General features: G+C 38.5%; 1 protein-coding gene across 11 annotated transcripts in view; it reads right to left on the bottom strand.

The window, feature by feature from the left end:
• The window catches only part of LOC105474705 (SET and MYND domain containing 3), an 813173-nt gene that overhangs the window by 632820 nt on the left and 166065 nt on the right, over positions 1-14288 (bottom strand). For 10 of the 11 annotated variants that reach the window (XR_011607705.1, XM_071069323.1, XM_071069331.1 and 7 more), the window contains exons 3-4: positions 7111-7218; positions 980-1037 (exon numbers count right to left, since the gene is read on the bottom strand). Coding sequence is in view for 10 of the 11 variants with exons in the window: in XM_071069323.1 (XP_070925424.1) it covers positions 980-1037; positions 7111-7218 (166 nt within the window). In the remaining variant the exon portion in view is untranslated. Of the gene's footprint in view, positions 1-979; positions 1038-7110; positions 7219-8416; positions 8436-14288 lie in introns of those variants that run through there. The other variant, XM_071069353.1, reaches the window with a different exon arrangement.

Here is a 14288-nt window from a genome sequence, read left to right as displayed (position 1 = left end):
ATCTTCTTGTCTCCATCCAGAAGAATTGAACTGTGCAGCAAATTTACTCTATGTGCCCTGGCTAGTTTTGAGTTGAAATCACTTACAACCTCAATGAAAAGGATCTGTACCAATACAAAAGCAAAATGAAGCCTGCCTTTGCTTAACTCTCAGATATGGGAAGCTTTTTAAGTCCTCCCAAGAAGGTGGATAGCTACATGGTAGTTTCGGAGAAGAACGATGCTCAACACTGCCATGGAGACTGAATCATCTGTACATTTTACCTTCCTTAATATCTAAAAGATCAGTAACCCTAAAAGCTCCGTGGAATCCCCCTGTTCACTAAATCACTCTTCTCTGACATCAAAAAGAAACCAGAACAGGAAATTAAGAGAGAGAAGAAGGGAAACAGGAAGGAAAAAAAAAAACAAGAAAAATTATTTTGTTGGCCGGGTGTGGTGGCTCACGCCTGTAATCCCAGCACTTTGGGAGGCTGAGACGGGCGGATCACGAGGTCAGGAGATCAAGACCATCCTGGCTAACACGGTGAAACCCCGTCTCTACTAAAAATGCAAAAAAATTAGCCGGGTGTGGTGGTGGGCGCCTGTAGTCCCAGCTACTCGGGAGGCTGACGCAGGAGAATGGCGTGAACCCGGGAGGCAGAGCTTGCAGTGAGCTGAGATCACACCACCGCACTCCAGCCTGGGCTGGAGTCTCAAAAAAAAAAAAAAAAAAAAAGATTTCGTCAACTGGACTAACAGTTACACTACCCTATCTAACGTGAACATCTTTATGGCGCTTTACTAACCCCTATCAGGACAGAGCTACTCCGTGATAAGTGGAATAAACCAGCATGACAGTTGTATATAAAAATAAATCTTGTCAGGTTTGCATCACATTATAAAGAAACAGAAAAACAAAGTTAAAAATAAATCCGTTCACCAAGTCAGCAAACAAATCATAGAAATTTTTTTTAAGATGCTGACAGATAATCACTTACTTGACTCCAGATCATAAAATGAGTAAAGCTTCTCTGATTCTGAAGGCGTTCCATCCATCTGTGAAGGAAAGGGGAAAAACGCCAATGACAATTTCAACTGTTCCAATATATAAACAAATATGTTTGAGTACCTTTATATATTTAAATGGAAGTCTATCAAAAAGAACATTTTCTATATATTCTTTCTATTCATCATTCTTATTAGACCGAATTAATCAACCACTTTAAAATAAAAATCTAACTTGTATCTTCACTCAACAGTTTAATCTCCAAATGCAAAACTGTTGTACAAGAAGTTCCCATATTTTTATATTCGTAAAACTCTCTATAAAATTGTATACTGGCCAAGAGTCAGTAAACAATAGGAAAAGGTGGGGCATGGGAGCTCACACCTATAATTTTCCCCAGTACTTTGGGAGGCCAAGGCAGGCAGATTGCTTTAACCCAGAAGTCCAAGGCCAGCCTGGGCAACATGGCAAACCTATGCCTACAAAACATACAGAAATTATCCAGGCATGGTGGCATGCACCTGTAGTCCCAGCCACTCAGCAGGCTGAGGAGGGAGGATCACTTGAGCCCAGCAGTTCAAGCTTGCAATGAGCTGTGATTATGCTACTATACTCCAGCCTGGGTAACAGACCAAGTCCCTGTCTCAAAAAAGAAAAAAAAGGGAAGAACAAATTGGGAGCCTACAATAATTTGAGAAAGATATTCACGCTAAAGATGGGTAAAAAAAATCTGAAAGGCTTCACCACAGCAGGATTTCACAGAGTTTACTATTTTGCCACTTATGAAAAAGGGCCAAAGAAATCACTTCAATGAATTCTAGGAAAAAAAAGATAAGTACTCTTCCAGTTCATACTAATTATCTATGCATGTCTTTCTTGAAGAGGCAAGTAGAAAATGACATACTTGCCCTGTGCGTTAGTTCACAATAGACAAGTTATAACGGCAATGTAACAGAGATTACTGCCATCTCATATCACAAATACAGAACCTCCTCCATCTTTATTCCCACAAGAAGACAGCAGGGCCTTCAGAGAGGCTGTGCATTTCTTCACTGCTAAGGATTCCGTTATTAACAGGAAAAGAACAAATTTTTTTGTCTTAAGACATTCCCTGGAATAATCTACCTTCTACCTTAACATGGGGTTAATTTCAGACTTAAATAGGAATAACACAGGCATACCTCATTTTCTCATACTTCACTTTATCGTGCTTTTCAGACATTACACTGAAGATTTACATCATCGAGCAAGTCTATCGATGCCATTTTTCTAACATGTGCTCACTTTCTGTCTATGTGTGACATTTTGGAATTCTCACAGTATTTCAAACTTTTTCTTATTATTATATCTGTTACTGTGACCTGTGATCAGAGATCTTTGATGTTACTACTGTAATTGTTTTGGGGCACCACAAACCATCCCCATATAAGACCACAAACTTAATCAGTAAACGTTGTATGTGTTCTCACTGCTCTGCCGACCGGCTCTTCCCACTGTCTGGCTATTCCCCTATCTCTTCCCTCTCCTCAGGCCTCTGTATTCTCTGACACAACAATATTGAAATTAGGCCAGTTAATAACTTTACAATGACCTGTAAGTGAAAGGATGAGTCGCACATTTCTCATTTGAAATCAAAAGCTAGAAATGAGTAAGCTTAGTGAGAAAGAAATACTGAAAGCTGATAATAGACCGTAAGTCAGGCCTCTTGCACCAAACAGCCAAGTTGTCAATACAAGGGAGGGTTCTGAAAGAAAATGAAAAGAGCTACTCCCATGAACACATGAGTGATAGGAACCCACGACAGTCTTATTGCTGATCTAGAGAAAGTCTGAGTGGCCTGGATGGAAGATCAAAACAGCCACAATATTCCCATGAGCCAAAGCCTAATCCAGGGGAAAGCCCTAACTTGCTTCAATTCTAGGAAGGCTCAGAGAGGGGAGAAAATTGCAGAAGAAATGCTGGAAATTAGCAGAGGTTGGTTCATAAGGTTTAAGGAAAGAAGCCATCTCCATAACATAAAAGCACAAGGTGGCCAGGTGCGGTGGCTCACGCCCATAATCTCAGCACTTTGGGAGGCCAAGGCGGGCAGATCACCTGAGGTTAGGAGCTCGAGACCAGCCTGGCCAACATGGTAAAACCCTGTCTCTACTAAAAGTACAAAAAAATTAGCCTGGCATGGTGGTGGGTGCCTTTAGTCCCAGCTACTCAGGAGGCTGAGGCAGGAGAATCACTTGAGCCTAAGAGGCAGAGGTTGCAGTGAGCCAAGATCATGCCACTGCACCCCAGCCTGGGTGACAGAGCAAGACTCCATCTCAAAACATACATACATACATGCATACATGCGTAATCTAAAAAAGTGCAAGGTGAAGCAGCAAGTGCTATATAGAAGCTGCAGCAAATGATCCAGGAGACCTGACAAAAATAACTGAATTTGGCTACACTAAACAACAGATTTTTAATGTAGATGAAACAGTCTTATATTAGAGGATGTCATTTAGGACTTTCATAGCTAGAGAGAATTCGATGCCTGGCTTCAAAGAACAAGTGGACTCTTTTTTATTGTTATCATACTTTAAGGTACATGTGCACAACTTACAGGTTTGTTACATATGTATACATGTGCCATGCTGGTATGCTGCACCCATTAACTCATCATTTACATTAGGTATATCTCCTAATGCTATTCCTCCCCCTCCCCCCCCAAAATAGGCCCTGCTGTGTGATGTTCCCCTTCCTGTGTCCAAGTGATCTCATTGTTCAATTCCCACCTATGAGTGAGAACATGTGGTGTTTGGTTTTTTGTCCTTGTGATAGTTTGCTGACAATGATGGTTTCCAGCTGCATCCATGTCCCTATGAAGGACATGAACTCATCCTTTTTATGGCTGCGTAGTATTCCATGGTGTATATGTGCCACATTTTCTTAATCCAGTCTGTCATTGATGGACATTTGGGTTGGTTCCAAGCTTTTGCTATTGTGGACAGTGCCACAATAAACATACGTGTGCATGTGTCTTTATAGCAGCATGATTTATAATCCTTTGGGTATATACCCAGTAATGGCAAGTGGACTTTTTTTAGGGACTAATGCAGCTGGGGACTTTAGGTTGAAGCCAGGGCTCATTTACCATTCCTAAAATGCAAGGGCCCTTACTATTTGTGGTAAATCTACTTCGCCTGTGCTCTACCAATGGAACAACAAAGCGTAGATGACAGCACATCTGTTACAGCGTGGTTTACTGAATATTTTAAGTCCACTGTTGAGACTTACTGCTCAGTAAAAAAGATTCCCTTTAAAATGTTACTGCTCATTGACAATGTATCTGGTCACCCAATAGCTCTAACAGAGATATTTAAAAACTCAAATGTCGTTTTCATGCCTGCTAACACGACCGTCATGCTGCAGCCCCTGAATCAAGGAATCATTTTGACTTTCAAGTCTTATTTTAAAACTGTATTCCATTAGGCTATAGCTGCCACAAATATTGATTCCTCTCATGGATCTGGACAAAGTAAATTTTAAAACCTTCTGTAAATGATTCACAATTCTAAATGCCATTAAGAATATTTGTAAATCATGGGACGTCAAACATCAACATGAACCAGAGTTCAGAAGAACTTGATTTCAACCTTCGTGGATAACACTGAGGGGTCAAGACTTCAGTAGAGGAAGTATTTGTAGATGTGATGGAAAGAAAAAAGGAACTGAAACAGAGAAAGAAACTGTAGATGTGATGGAAAGAACAAAGGAACTGGAATCAAGATGAAAACCTAAGAAATACCTTTCTATACATGAGTCCTGGGAAAGAATTTATGACTTAAGTCCTCAAAAGCAATTGCAACAAAAACAAAATTGACAAGTGGGACCTAATTAAACTAAAGAGCTCCCACACAGCAAAAAAAACTTGCAACAGATAAACAGACAACTTATAGAATCAAAGAAAATATTCACAAACTATGCAGCCAACAGAGGTCTAATATCCAGCATCTATAAGGAACTTAAGCAATTCACCAAGTAAAAAACAAACAACCTCATTAAAAAGTGGACAAAGGGCCACGACAGTGGCTCACACCTATATAATCCCAGCACTTTGGGAGGCCAAGGTGGGAGAATTTCTTGAGCCCAGGAGTTTAAGACTGGTCTGGGAAACATGATGAAATTTCGTCTTTCCAAAAAAAAAAAAAAAGGAAAAAACACAAAAACTAGTTGGGCGTGGTGGGAACCTGTGGTCCCAGCTACTCGGAAAGCTGAGGTAGGAGGATTGCTTCAGCCCCAGAGGTTGAGGCTGTAGTGAGCCATGATCACGCCACTGCACTCCAGCCTGGGGCAACAGAGTGAGACCCTGTCTCAAAAAGTAAAAATAAAAAGTGGGCAAAGGACAAGAACAGACACTTCTCAAAAGACGACATACAAGTGGCCAAAAAACATAGGAAATGTGCTCTCCGTTACTAATCATCAGAGAAGTGTAAATCAAAACCACAACGAGACACCATCTCATACCAGTTAGAGTGGCTATTATTGAATCAAAAAATAACACAGGGCCAGGTGCAGTGGTTCACACCTGTAATCCCAGCGCTTTGGGAGGCCGAGACGGGTGGATCACAAGGTCAGGAGATCGAGACCATCCTGGCTCACACTGTGAAACCCCGTCTCTACTAAAAATACAAAAAACTAGCCGGGCGAGGTGCCGGGCGCCTGTAGTCCCAGCTACACGGGAGGCTGAGGCAGGAGAATGGTGTGAACCTGGGAGGCGAAGCTTGCAATGAGTGGAGATCGCGCCACCGCACTCCAGCCTGGGTGACAGAGCAAGACTCCGTCTCAAAAAATAAATAAATAAATAAATAAATAACACAGGCTGGCGAAGCTGCAGAGAAAAGGGAACACTTGTCAGCTGTCCGTGGGAATGTCATCTAATTCAGCCGCTGTGGAAAGCAGTTTGGAGATTTCTCAGAGAGTTACCATTCAACTCAGCAATCCCATTACTGGGTATATATCCAAAGGAAAATACGTCACTCTACCAAAAAGATGCATGTACTCATACGTTCATCACAGTGCTTTTCACAATAGCAAAGGCATGGAATCAATCTAGGTGCCCATTAACAGTAAAATGGATAAAGAAAATGTGATACATAAACACTATGAAATATTATGCAACCATTAAAAAGAGTGAAGTCATGTCTTTTGGAGCAACATGAATGCAGTTGGAGGGCATTATCCTAAGTGAATTAACATAGAAACAGAAAACCAAATACCACAGGTTTTCACTTATAACTGAGAGCTAAATATTGGGTGGACATGGACACAAAGATGGGAATAACAGACACTGGGGGATGCAAGGGGCAGGTAAGGAGCAGGAAGTGGGCAAGGGATGAAAAGCTAGCTACTGGGTACCATGCTCACTACCTCAGTGATGGCATCCATCATACCCCAAACCTCAGCATCATGCAATACACCCATGCAACAAATCTGCACATGTACCCCTGAATCTAAAACAGAAGCTAAAACGTTTTGTAAAACAGAGAGAAGTAGAACCTGAAGAAGTAACTGATTTTCTGCAACCTCATGATAAAACTTGAAAAGATGAGGAGTTGCTTCTTATGAATGAACAAAGAAAGTGGTTTCTTGAGATGGAACCTACTCCGGGTGATGCTGCTGTGAGGCATCATACGTTACAGTCAAATCATTTGCAAAAGGAAGAGGCAATCAAGGCGGCAAATTCGACTGTTGTCTTATTTTAAGAAATTGCCACAGCCACCCCAAACTTCAGCAACCACCACCTGATCAGTCAGCAGCCATCAACATCCACCAGCGAAAAGATGATGATGCACTGAAGGCTTTAACGATCCTTAGCACTTTTAGAAAGGTATTTTTTAATTAAGGTATGTACACTGTTTCTGTTGGCATAATGCTATTGCACACTTAATAGACTACAGTGTAATGTCCACATAACTTTTATATTTACTGGGAAGCCAAAAAATTTGTGAGACTCATTTTATTGCAATATTTGCTTTATTGTGGTGGTCTGAAACTGAACCTGCAACATCTCTGAGGTATACCTGAAAATGCAACTGCATATGCTCATTTAATCAAAACCCAGCTATGTTTCATGAGTTTTATACTCACAAGTTTGAAGACAACTCTGCCAAGAAGCCGAACGGAGTCTGGAGGGTATCTGGGTTTGCAGCTTTTAAGGCATTTGCATTCCCGTTTGTGGTCCGGCCAAGCTTTTTTCTATTAAGACAAGAGTGGGGAGAACATAGGTGACCTAAAATTTAACTTTCATTTATACTGCTTTTGAACATCGAGAGTCATGAACATTAAATTTTAATAGTCAAAATGTAATTGCACAATAGAAAATAAAAGCAATATTCTAAATCTGAAAATAATCCAGGATGAGTCTTTGCCAAGTATGCAATTACTATGCAAGGACATTAAAAGCTTCAGCTTCACCTCTGTGCTTTCATTTGTCCCCTGGTTATAACCTGGCTAGTGGAGCCCAAAGAAAGAGCCATTCTAGCTTACTTAATAATGTATAAGATGGTCTTTGAACTGATTACACAGGATTCAACAATAATCATTTTGAATACAAAAAGAAAATGTCACTCCAAATTAGAAAATAAAACACATGGTTCAGAAGACTCAAAACAGGGATGACAGCCTTCTGAATTTCTGTGCTGCTACAGAAATATCAGGAGGGCTAACATACCCCCAAATATAAAACCTCTTTGTTTTAAAAGCAACATAAAAAGAGCTGTTCGCTAAAATCATGACATGTCCAGTTTGTATCTATGTCCTGGCTTAAATATTAATAGTGCCCCTTTTCACTCTAAAAAGTTCTGGTTTTGATGACAAACAATAGGGTCACCTAAGCCATGATCCTAGCCGTGTGCTGGTCTAGCTAAAGAGACCACTGAGTCAGTTGCCAGTGTACGGATGAACGGACTGATATCCCTGAGCTTTGGATCAGAAAGGCCATGGCTGTTTTCACACAGAATCACTTTCATATGGAAATAAAATCCAGGTCCTCTAATATGTAGCCCTGGTGAGAAGCAGCCTCAATCAAATGTCTCTCACGTTATATTCTGAAAACTGGAATTTCCATTACTGAAATGCCTGATACCCCTACTCATTATTATTTCAAAAATTAGAAATCTGCTCCCCAATTTCTGGGTCTATAAAATCTTCCTTAAAGGGACTGCTGTCACTTCCACCTGCAGTAGAAACATACAGCACAACCAAAAGTTTCAAGAGCTGCAGCTACTTCAAAACTGTGACTCAGGTTCAATGTCAAGCCAGTATTTTGCTCAGAACGACTATCCATGTCAACTTGCTGGGTGACAGCTTGGTCTGTCTTCTATTTCTTAGCAACCCAAATGGTGGAGACGTTGTTTCTAACAGGTGTGTCACTCCTTCCATCAATGCTACTCACGGTTGCCTCACTTCCTCTGTGACAACGCTCTCAATGTGCTGTTCGTAACTTTTGTTTTGGTATTTACACTTCACTCACTTCTAAACAAGACCGAGCTGAATCAAAGTGAAGATGTGTATGAACTAAGACTGCAAAACCAGAAACAGAAAATATTAAAATTATGGAAGGAGGAAAAAGGAAAGCACGCTAGCATCTACTTAGCATTCTACAAGGTACTAGACACATGACTAAGCAAGTAACAAAGCACGTTTCATTTGATTTTCATAATAATCTAAATGGTAGGTATTATCCCTCTATTAGAGATAAAGAAAGGCTCAAAAGCTGATATCTAACTATCAGACTGTCTAAATATAAAGAGAGTAAAAATTCTTAGCATGCTAAACATTAGAGCTGAATAATTTGTGCATTACATTTGAGTGTTTGTACATTTATTTGAGTTGCCTCACAAGCAAGGCAAAAAAGAAGGCATGATGGTTTATGTAATTCTCAACTGACAGAAAGTAAAAACAAATAGTTTCACCAAGATTCAATCACAGGAGGGATTTATTCCAAGAATGGTAATCAACACACTGAACAATGTCCTTAACAACAGTTCACAACTATAATGGCCTTTCATATGACTCTTAATATCAGTACTCACTGAAAAGCATAATATTAAAAGACAACTCAGTGAAACAACAAGCTTCTGTTGATCAGGGGGCTAGTCCCGGACTAGCAATTAGCAACTACCAATATGTGTTAAGAGGCCTAAAATATATATGGTACAATTGTCAAGTAAGTTTTAAAAACACAATATCATGTTGACCCTATTTAGAGATTCAAAATATACTTAGCATCCTAAAAGTTCTAAATGCACTAAAGAAACGTGTATAAATTATTTAACACAGTTTCCCATGCTTGTTATTGTCACTCTTTAGGAAGTTAGGTTGGTATTCACTGACTCAGATATACCTATATATATACATACACACACATTTTTTTTTTTCACCCGGTCTTTGCATGTGAGTGGGTTAAGCTAACAAATTTACATTCATTTGCACTCACAAGAAACAAGAGTGTGGACTTTTTTGGTTTTTCACTGATAGAAGGGAGAATCATAAGTTTGGCGGAAGTTTTCCTTTGATTCTAGAAGCTGAGAAACCTGTCAGATGCTCTCCTGGACACAGTGTGTAGGCAGGAACAGATAACACAGTACCAATGGGTCTATCAGAAAGTACCTTAGGCTCTGTTCAAATGCCTCTGTCCAGCTGAACAGGGCTCGCACTCAGCAAAACAAGGCAGAGATAATTTGAGGCAAAAGAGCTTAAGAGCAGATTTTAATCAATGCTCATTTTAGCTACATGAGATTAGCCATAACCCCTCTGTTAAAACCTAATTGAGCAGCTCAGCCTCCTGACAGCTTACCAGGGTGAAATAACTACAAAATGTACAACAGATAAAAAACAACTCATCAGTTAGATGACAACATTTGGAATTAAACATCCAAATTTTGGGAAATTCCTGTTAAAACAACTTTAGGTCCTTAACATAATTGATATTGAGCTCTTATTTCTCAACAATAACTAGAAACTAGACAAAATGTTTCTTAAACTTATTCCTAGATCATTGCCTGAAAATATACTCATTTTCTCATTTGCTTCAGCAAAAATATGTTCATTATTTCCATCTAAAAGCCAAATCAGATCATTTAGGTATAAATAGAGAAAGCAATCATACCACTTAAAATTGGTCTGTAATATGGTACCACGTATCAGCCCTTTCCTTTTCTTTTTATAACATTAACTGCTAAAATTTATCATTCAGCTTCACCTATCATATCTTACCATAAGGGTTACAAATAGAAGCATTCCACAGAAAAGGCTTACAAGGAAATCTTTTTATGCAGCCCCTTTTGACTTTGAAGCAAAACGTGACAATCATACAAAAATAAAAGGCATTATCTTCACTCAACAAACTAACCTTGGTCAAGACCTCAATGACACATTTGTCATATATATTTGCCAATTTCTCAAAAGACAACCATCGTGATTTACATTTTTTCCTATTTTCTTACACTACTTCCAATACAGGATATAATTAAGATTTTGCTGATAACATTGGCTGTTGTATTTTCTGTTATCATAACTGAAAATTAACAATGATGTACAATAAGCATAAACTGGCTTGAGAGACAAAGGAAATTAAAATATTGCATTAAGAAGCAAAAACAAAAGGAGACAAGAGTTTTATGATAAAAAAAAAGGAAATGACATCTATAACACAATTCTTTCAGTGCATGCATGACTCAAAAAACAACTTCAGAATGTATACATTTTCATAATGTATTTTATAGTATTTATAACAGTTCACAACATAAACTAATGAACCACATCAGTAGTTCTCAGTGGGAGTGACACCTATCTTGAGGGTTGTTTGAGAAATTTATGGGGGTATTTTTATTTGTCACAATGTTTACGGAAAATTACAGGCACTTAATGAGCAGGAACCAAAGGAGCCAGACGTTCTGTGTAGGACAGTCCTACAAAATTAAGAATTATCCAAATCCAATGCAACTTTTTTTATTTTTAATTTTTTTGAGACGGAGTCTCGCTCTGTCACCCAGGCTGGAGTGCAGTGGCCGGATCTCAGCTCACTGCAAGCTTCACCTCCCGGGTTCTTGCCATTCTCCTGCCTCAGTCTCCCGAGAAGCTGGGACTACAGGTGCCCGCCACTGCCCCCGGCTAGTTTTTTTCGATTTTTAGTGGAGACAGGGTTTCACCGTGTTAGCCGGGATGGTCTCGATCTCCTGACCTGGTGATCCACCCGCCTCGGCCTCCCAAAGTGCTGGGATGACAGGCGTGAGCCACCGCGCCCAGCTCCAATGCAACTTTTAAGTGTCCTACCAAATTCTATGAAGATGGAACACTCGTTTATAATTGTCTTAGCCTAGAACTAAATCTCCTTTTACATTTAAAAACAAAGAGCTTGTTTTTACATAATCCTAACAGCACTGAATTTTCTAGGTAAATCAAAGGAAGACTGTATTTTAAGAATTTTACCTAAATTACTCAATTAAAGTCATATCACTGAAGGCAACACCACTTAGAATATGTGAATTACCAATACAGCACGCCTTCTGACCCGCATCTCTACTTCCCTTCTCACAGTGACTCTATGTATAGGTGCAAATATGTGACTAATGATGTCTTCCAGTCTAATCATACCTCAGCATTTACATACTAAAATACATATTATTTTATCATAGGTTTTAATTTTCTTTTTCCTTATATTCCAATTTTGGCACTATATTAATGTTTTGAAAATATGTAACTAGATACATTGCATTACCTGTATAATTTCAAGACAGTAGAGAGGGCAATAAAAGTATTTCTCATACAAACGGGAGTTGGGTCTGAAAAGAGCCGAGAAGCCCAGATCTGGAACAATGCTACAGTTATACATGGCGCACACATACACAAGAACGTATTTTTAAATACAGAGCCTAAGACCCACCCTAGGGATTCTGACAGTACCCATGAGAGAGAATCAAGCGTCCCACTGCAGGGCTGCTATGGTTTCAACGTGTACCTCAAAGTTCATGTGCTGGAAACGTAATTCCCAGTGCAACATGTTGAGAGGTGGGGTCTTTCAGAACCTCAGCGCTCATGAACAGATTTAATGTCACTATTGCAACAGTGGGTTTGTTATAAAAGCCAGTCCGGCCCTTTCTTGTTCCCTCTCGGGAGCCTGCTCCTGTCACGTGATACCTTCCGCCATGTTAGGATGCAGCAAGAAGGTCCTTACAGATGTAATCCTTCCATCTTGGACTTCCCAGCCTCCAGAAACACTAGCCAAATAAACTTCTATTGTTTATAAATTACCCAGTCTTTGGGACTCTGTTAACAGCAGCACAAAAACAGATCAAGACAAGGGCATTCCATGAGTAGCTAAAGTTGAAAAACCACTGAGCTAAACTAAATCACAAAGGAGGTCATATATACTAAATAGATGAAACAAAATACAGTTCTGTAATTATCATTGAACTATTGCTCTACAGAAATAAATATTTTATAATATTAAGGTGGAAAAAGTGTTTCTAAACAGAACACAAAATGTAAAAACCATAAAGGAAAAGAAATATATATTAAATTACATAACAATAAAGAATTTTTGTATAACGGGGGAAGAAAACCAGAAACAAGGTTTAAAGGTAATAAACCATGAAAAAAATCTAAAAAATATGTATATAGACATAGTGTTAAATGTCTCCAGTATACAAAAAGGTCTTACAAATAACTTTTGAATATTTCAAAAAATATAAATAAAGGTAAAGGAAATGAATAGGAAATTCATGACTGAAAAAAAGAAACCAATAGACAAGTAATACAAACCATACCAGTGCTCAAAGAAGTGATAATAAAAATTAGATAACATAGGTGTCCCAGTAACTGGGCAAAAATCAATATAACTGGCAGTATTTAGAAACATCTGGGATTTGGGGAAATAGGCATTTTCCAGCCTTGTTAGTAGAGTTGTGGGTTGCTCTGATCTTTCTGATGGGTATTTAGTAATGAATATCAAAATTTTAATGTGCATATTGTTAATACAGAAATATTATTCATAAAGTAATTTATTTTTAAAAAATTTAAATAGTATAAATAAATAAATTTAAGAATGTTCCAGCAGAAGCAACATAGGGAAATCCAGTCTCTACAAAAAAAAAATTTTTTTTTAGTTAGACAGACATGATGGCATGCACCTGTATTAACGGCTACACCACAGGCTAAGATGGGAGGATCACTCCCAGCTACACCAGAGGCTAAGATGGGAGGATCACTCCCAGCTATGCTGCAGGCTAAGATGGGAGGTCGAGACTACAGTGAGCCATGGTCACACCATTGCATTCCAGTCTGTGTGACAGAGCGAGACCCCAGGTCTCAGAGGAAAAAAAAGAATGCTCACAATAAAAGATGATTAAAATACTGAAAGTTAATTTTTCCAGCTTTTCCTAAAAGAAATTGCTATTTTTGTCTTTCTCTTTATAGCTTTCCATTACGATTTAAATTTTCTCCAAAGACCATGGAGTTTATGAATAAAAACAAATATAATTTTATGTCTAGTAACTGAGAATCAGGGAGAAGTACTTTTATATGAAAGGGACAGCAAAATTATGGTTTAATAGCTTAACTTTTTAATGTTTATTTTGGAAATCTGGTTGCAACTCAAAGCATGATTGAATGGGTTAATTTTTAAATGTTAAAAAAAAGCTTCAATGAATTGTTCTGTAATGCTGACGCAATCTTTTTTAATTCAGAGACTCAGTAAATTGTTTTATCAGTTTAGCTATATTCATGTCTGTTTTTCTTAAATGAGTATAGTACCAATTAAGTACACCTTACATGAAACAGGTGTTCAATACATATTTTATGATTTATTCTAAAGCCAGTACCATTAAGGAGGTAACATTTACTATATATTATCATTATTTGAAATTAAGGCCATACAAAGAGAAATGAAAGCAGACTCTTACAATTCTTTCTTTGACCAGTAAGAGATGGTCTTGATTACATGATTACAAAAGGAGTGTACTGATGAGATGCTACACTAATAAGAGAAAATCAATTTATTTCTTCTTTCTTACGCAAAATAACATTTGCACTATTATCATAATATTTCCCTCTCCTCTTTAGATACAAAGTCCCTATTGCTCACTCAAGAACCCATTTAAATGCTGTTAAACACTGAGCTTTGGTTGGAGTGGATATCCATTTCAGGGTAGGTCATTAGTGTTTGGGATAGAATGTAAGAAGGGTTATCCATATTGAACCTTGGATTGGGTAAAATATATCCAATTCATGACATCAGCTCACCAGGTATTTATTCTATAAGATTA

Source organism: Macaca nemestrina, chromosome 1 (assembly GCF_043159975.1).
Source record: "Macaca nemestrina isolate mMacNem1 chromosome 1, mMacNem.hap1, whole genome shotgun sequence".
Lineage (NCBI taxonomy): Eukaryota > Metazoa > Chordata > Mammalia > Primates > Cercopithecidae > Macaca > Macaca nemestrina.
Note: the sequence above shows the minus strand (reverse complement) of the source record. Positions and strands in the feature narration are given on the sequence as shown.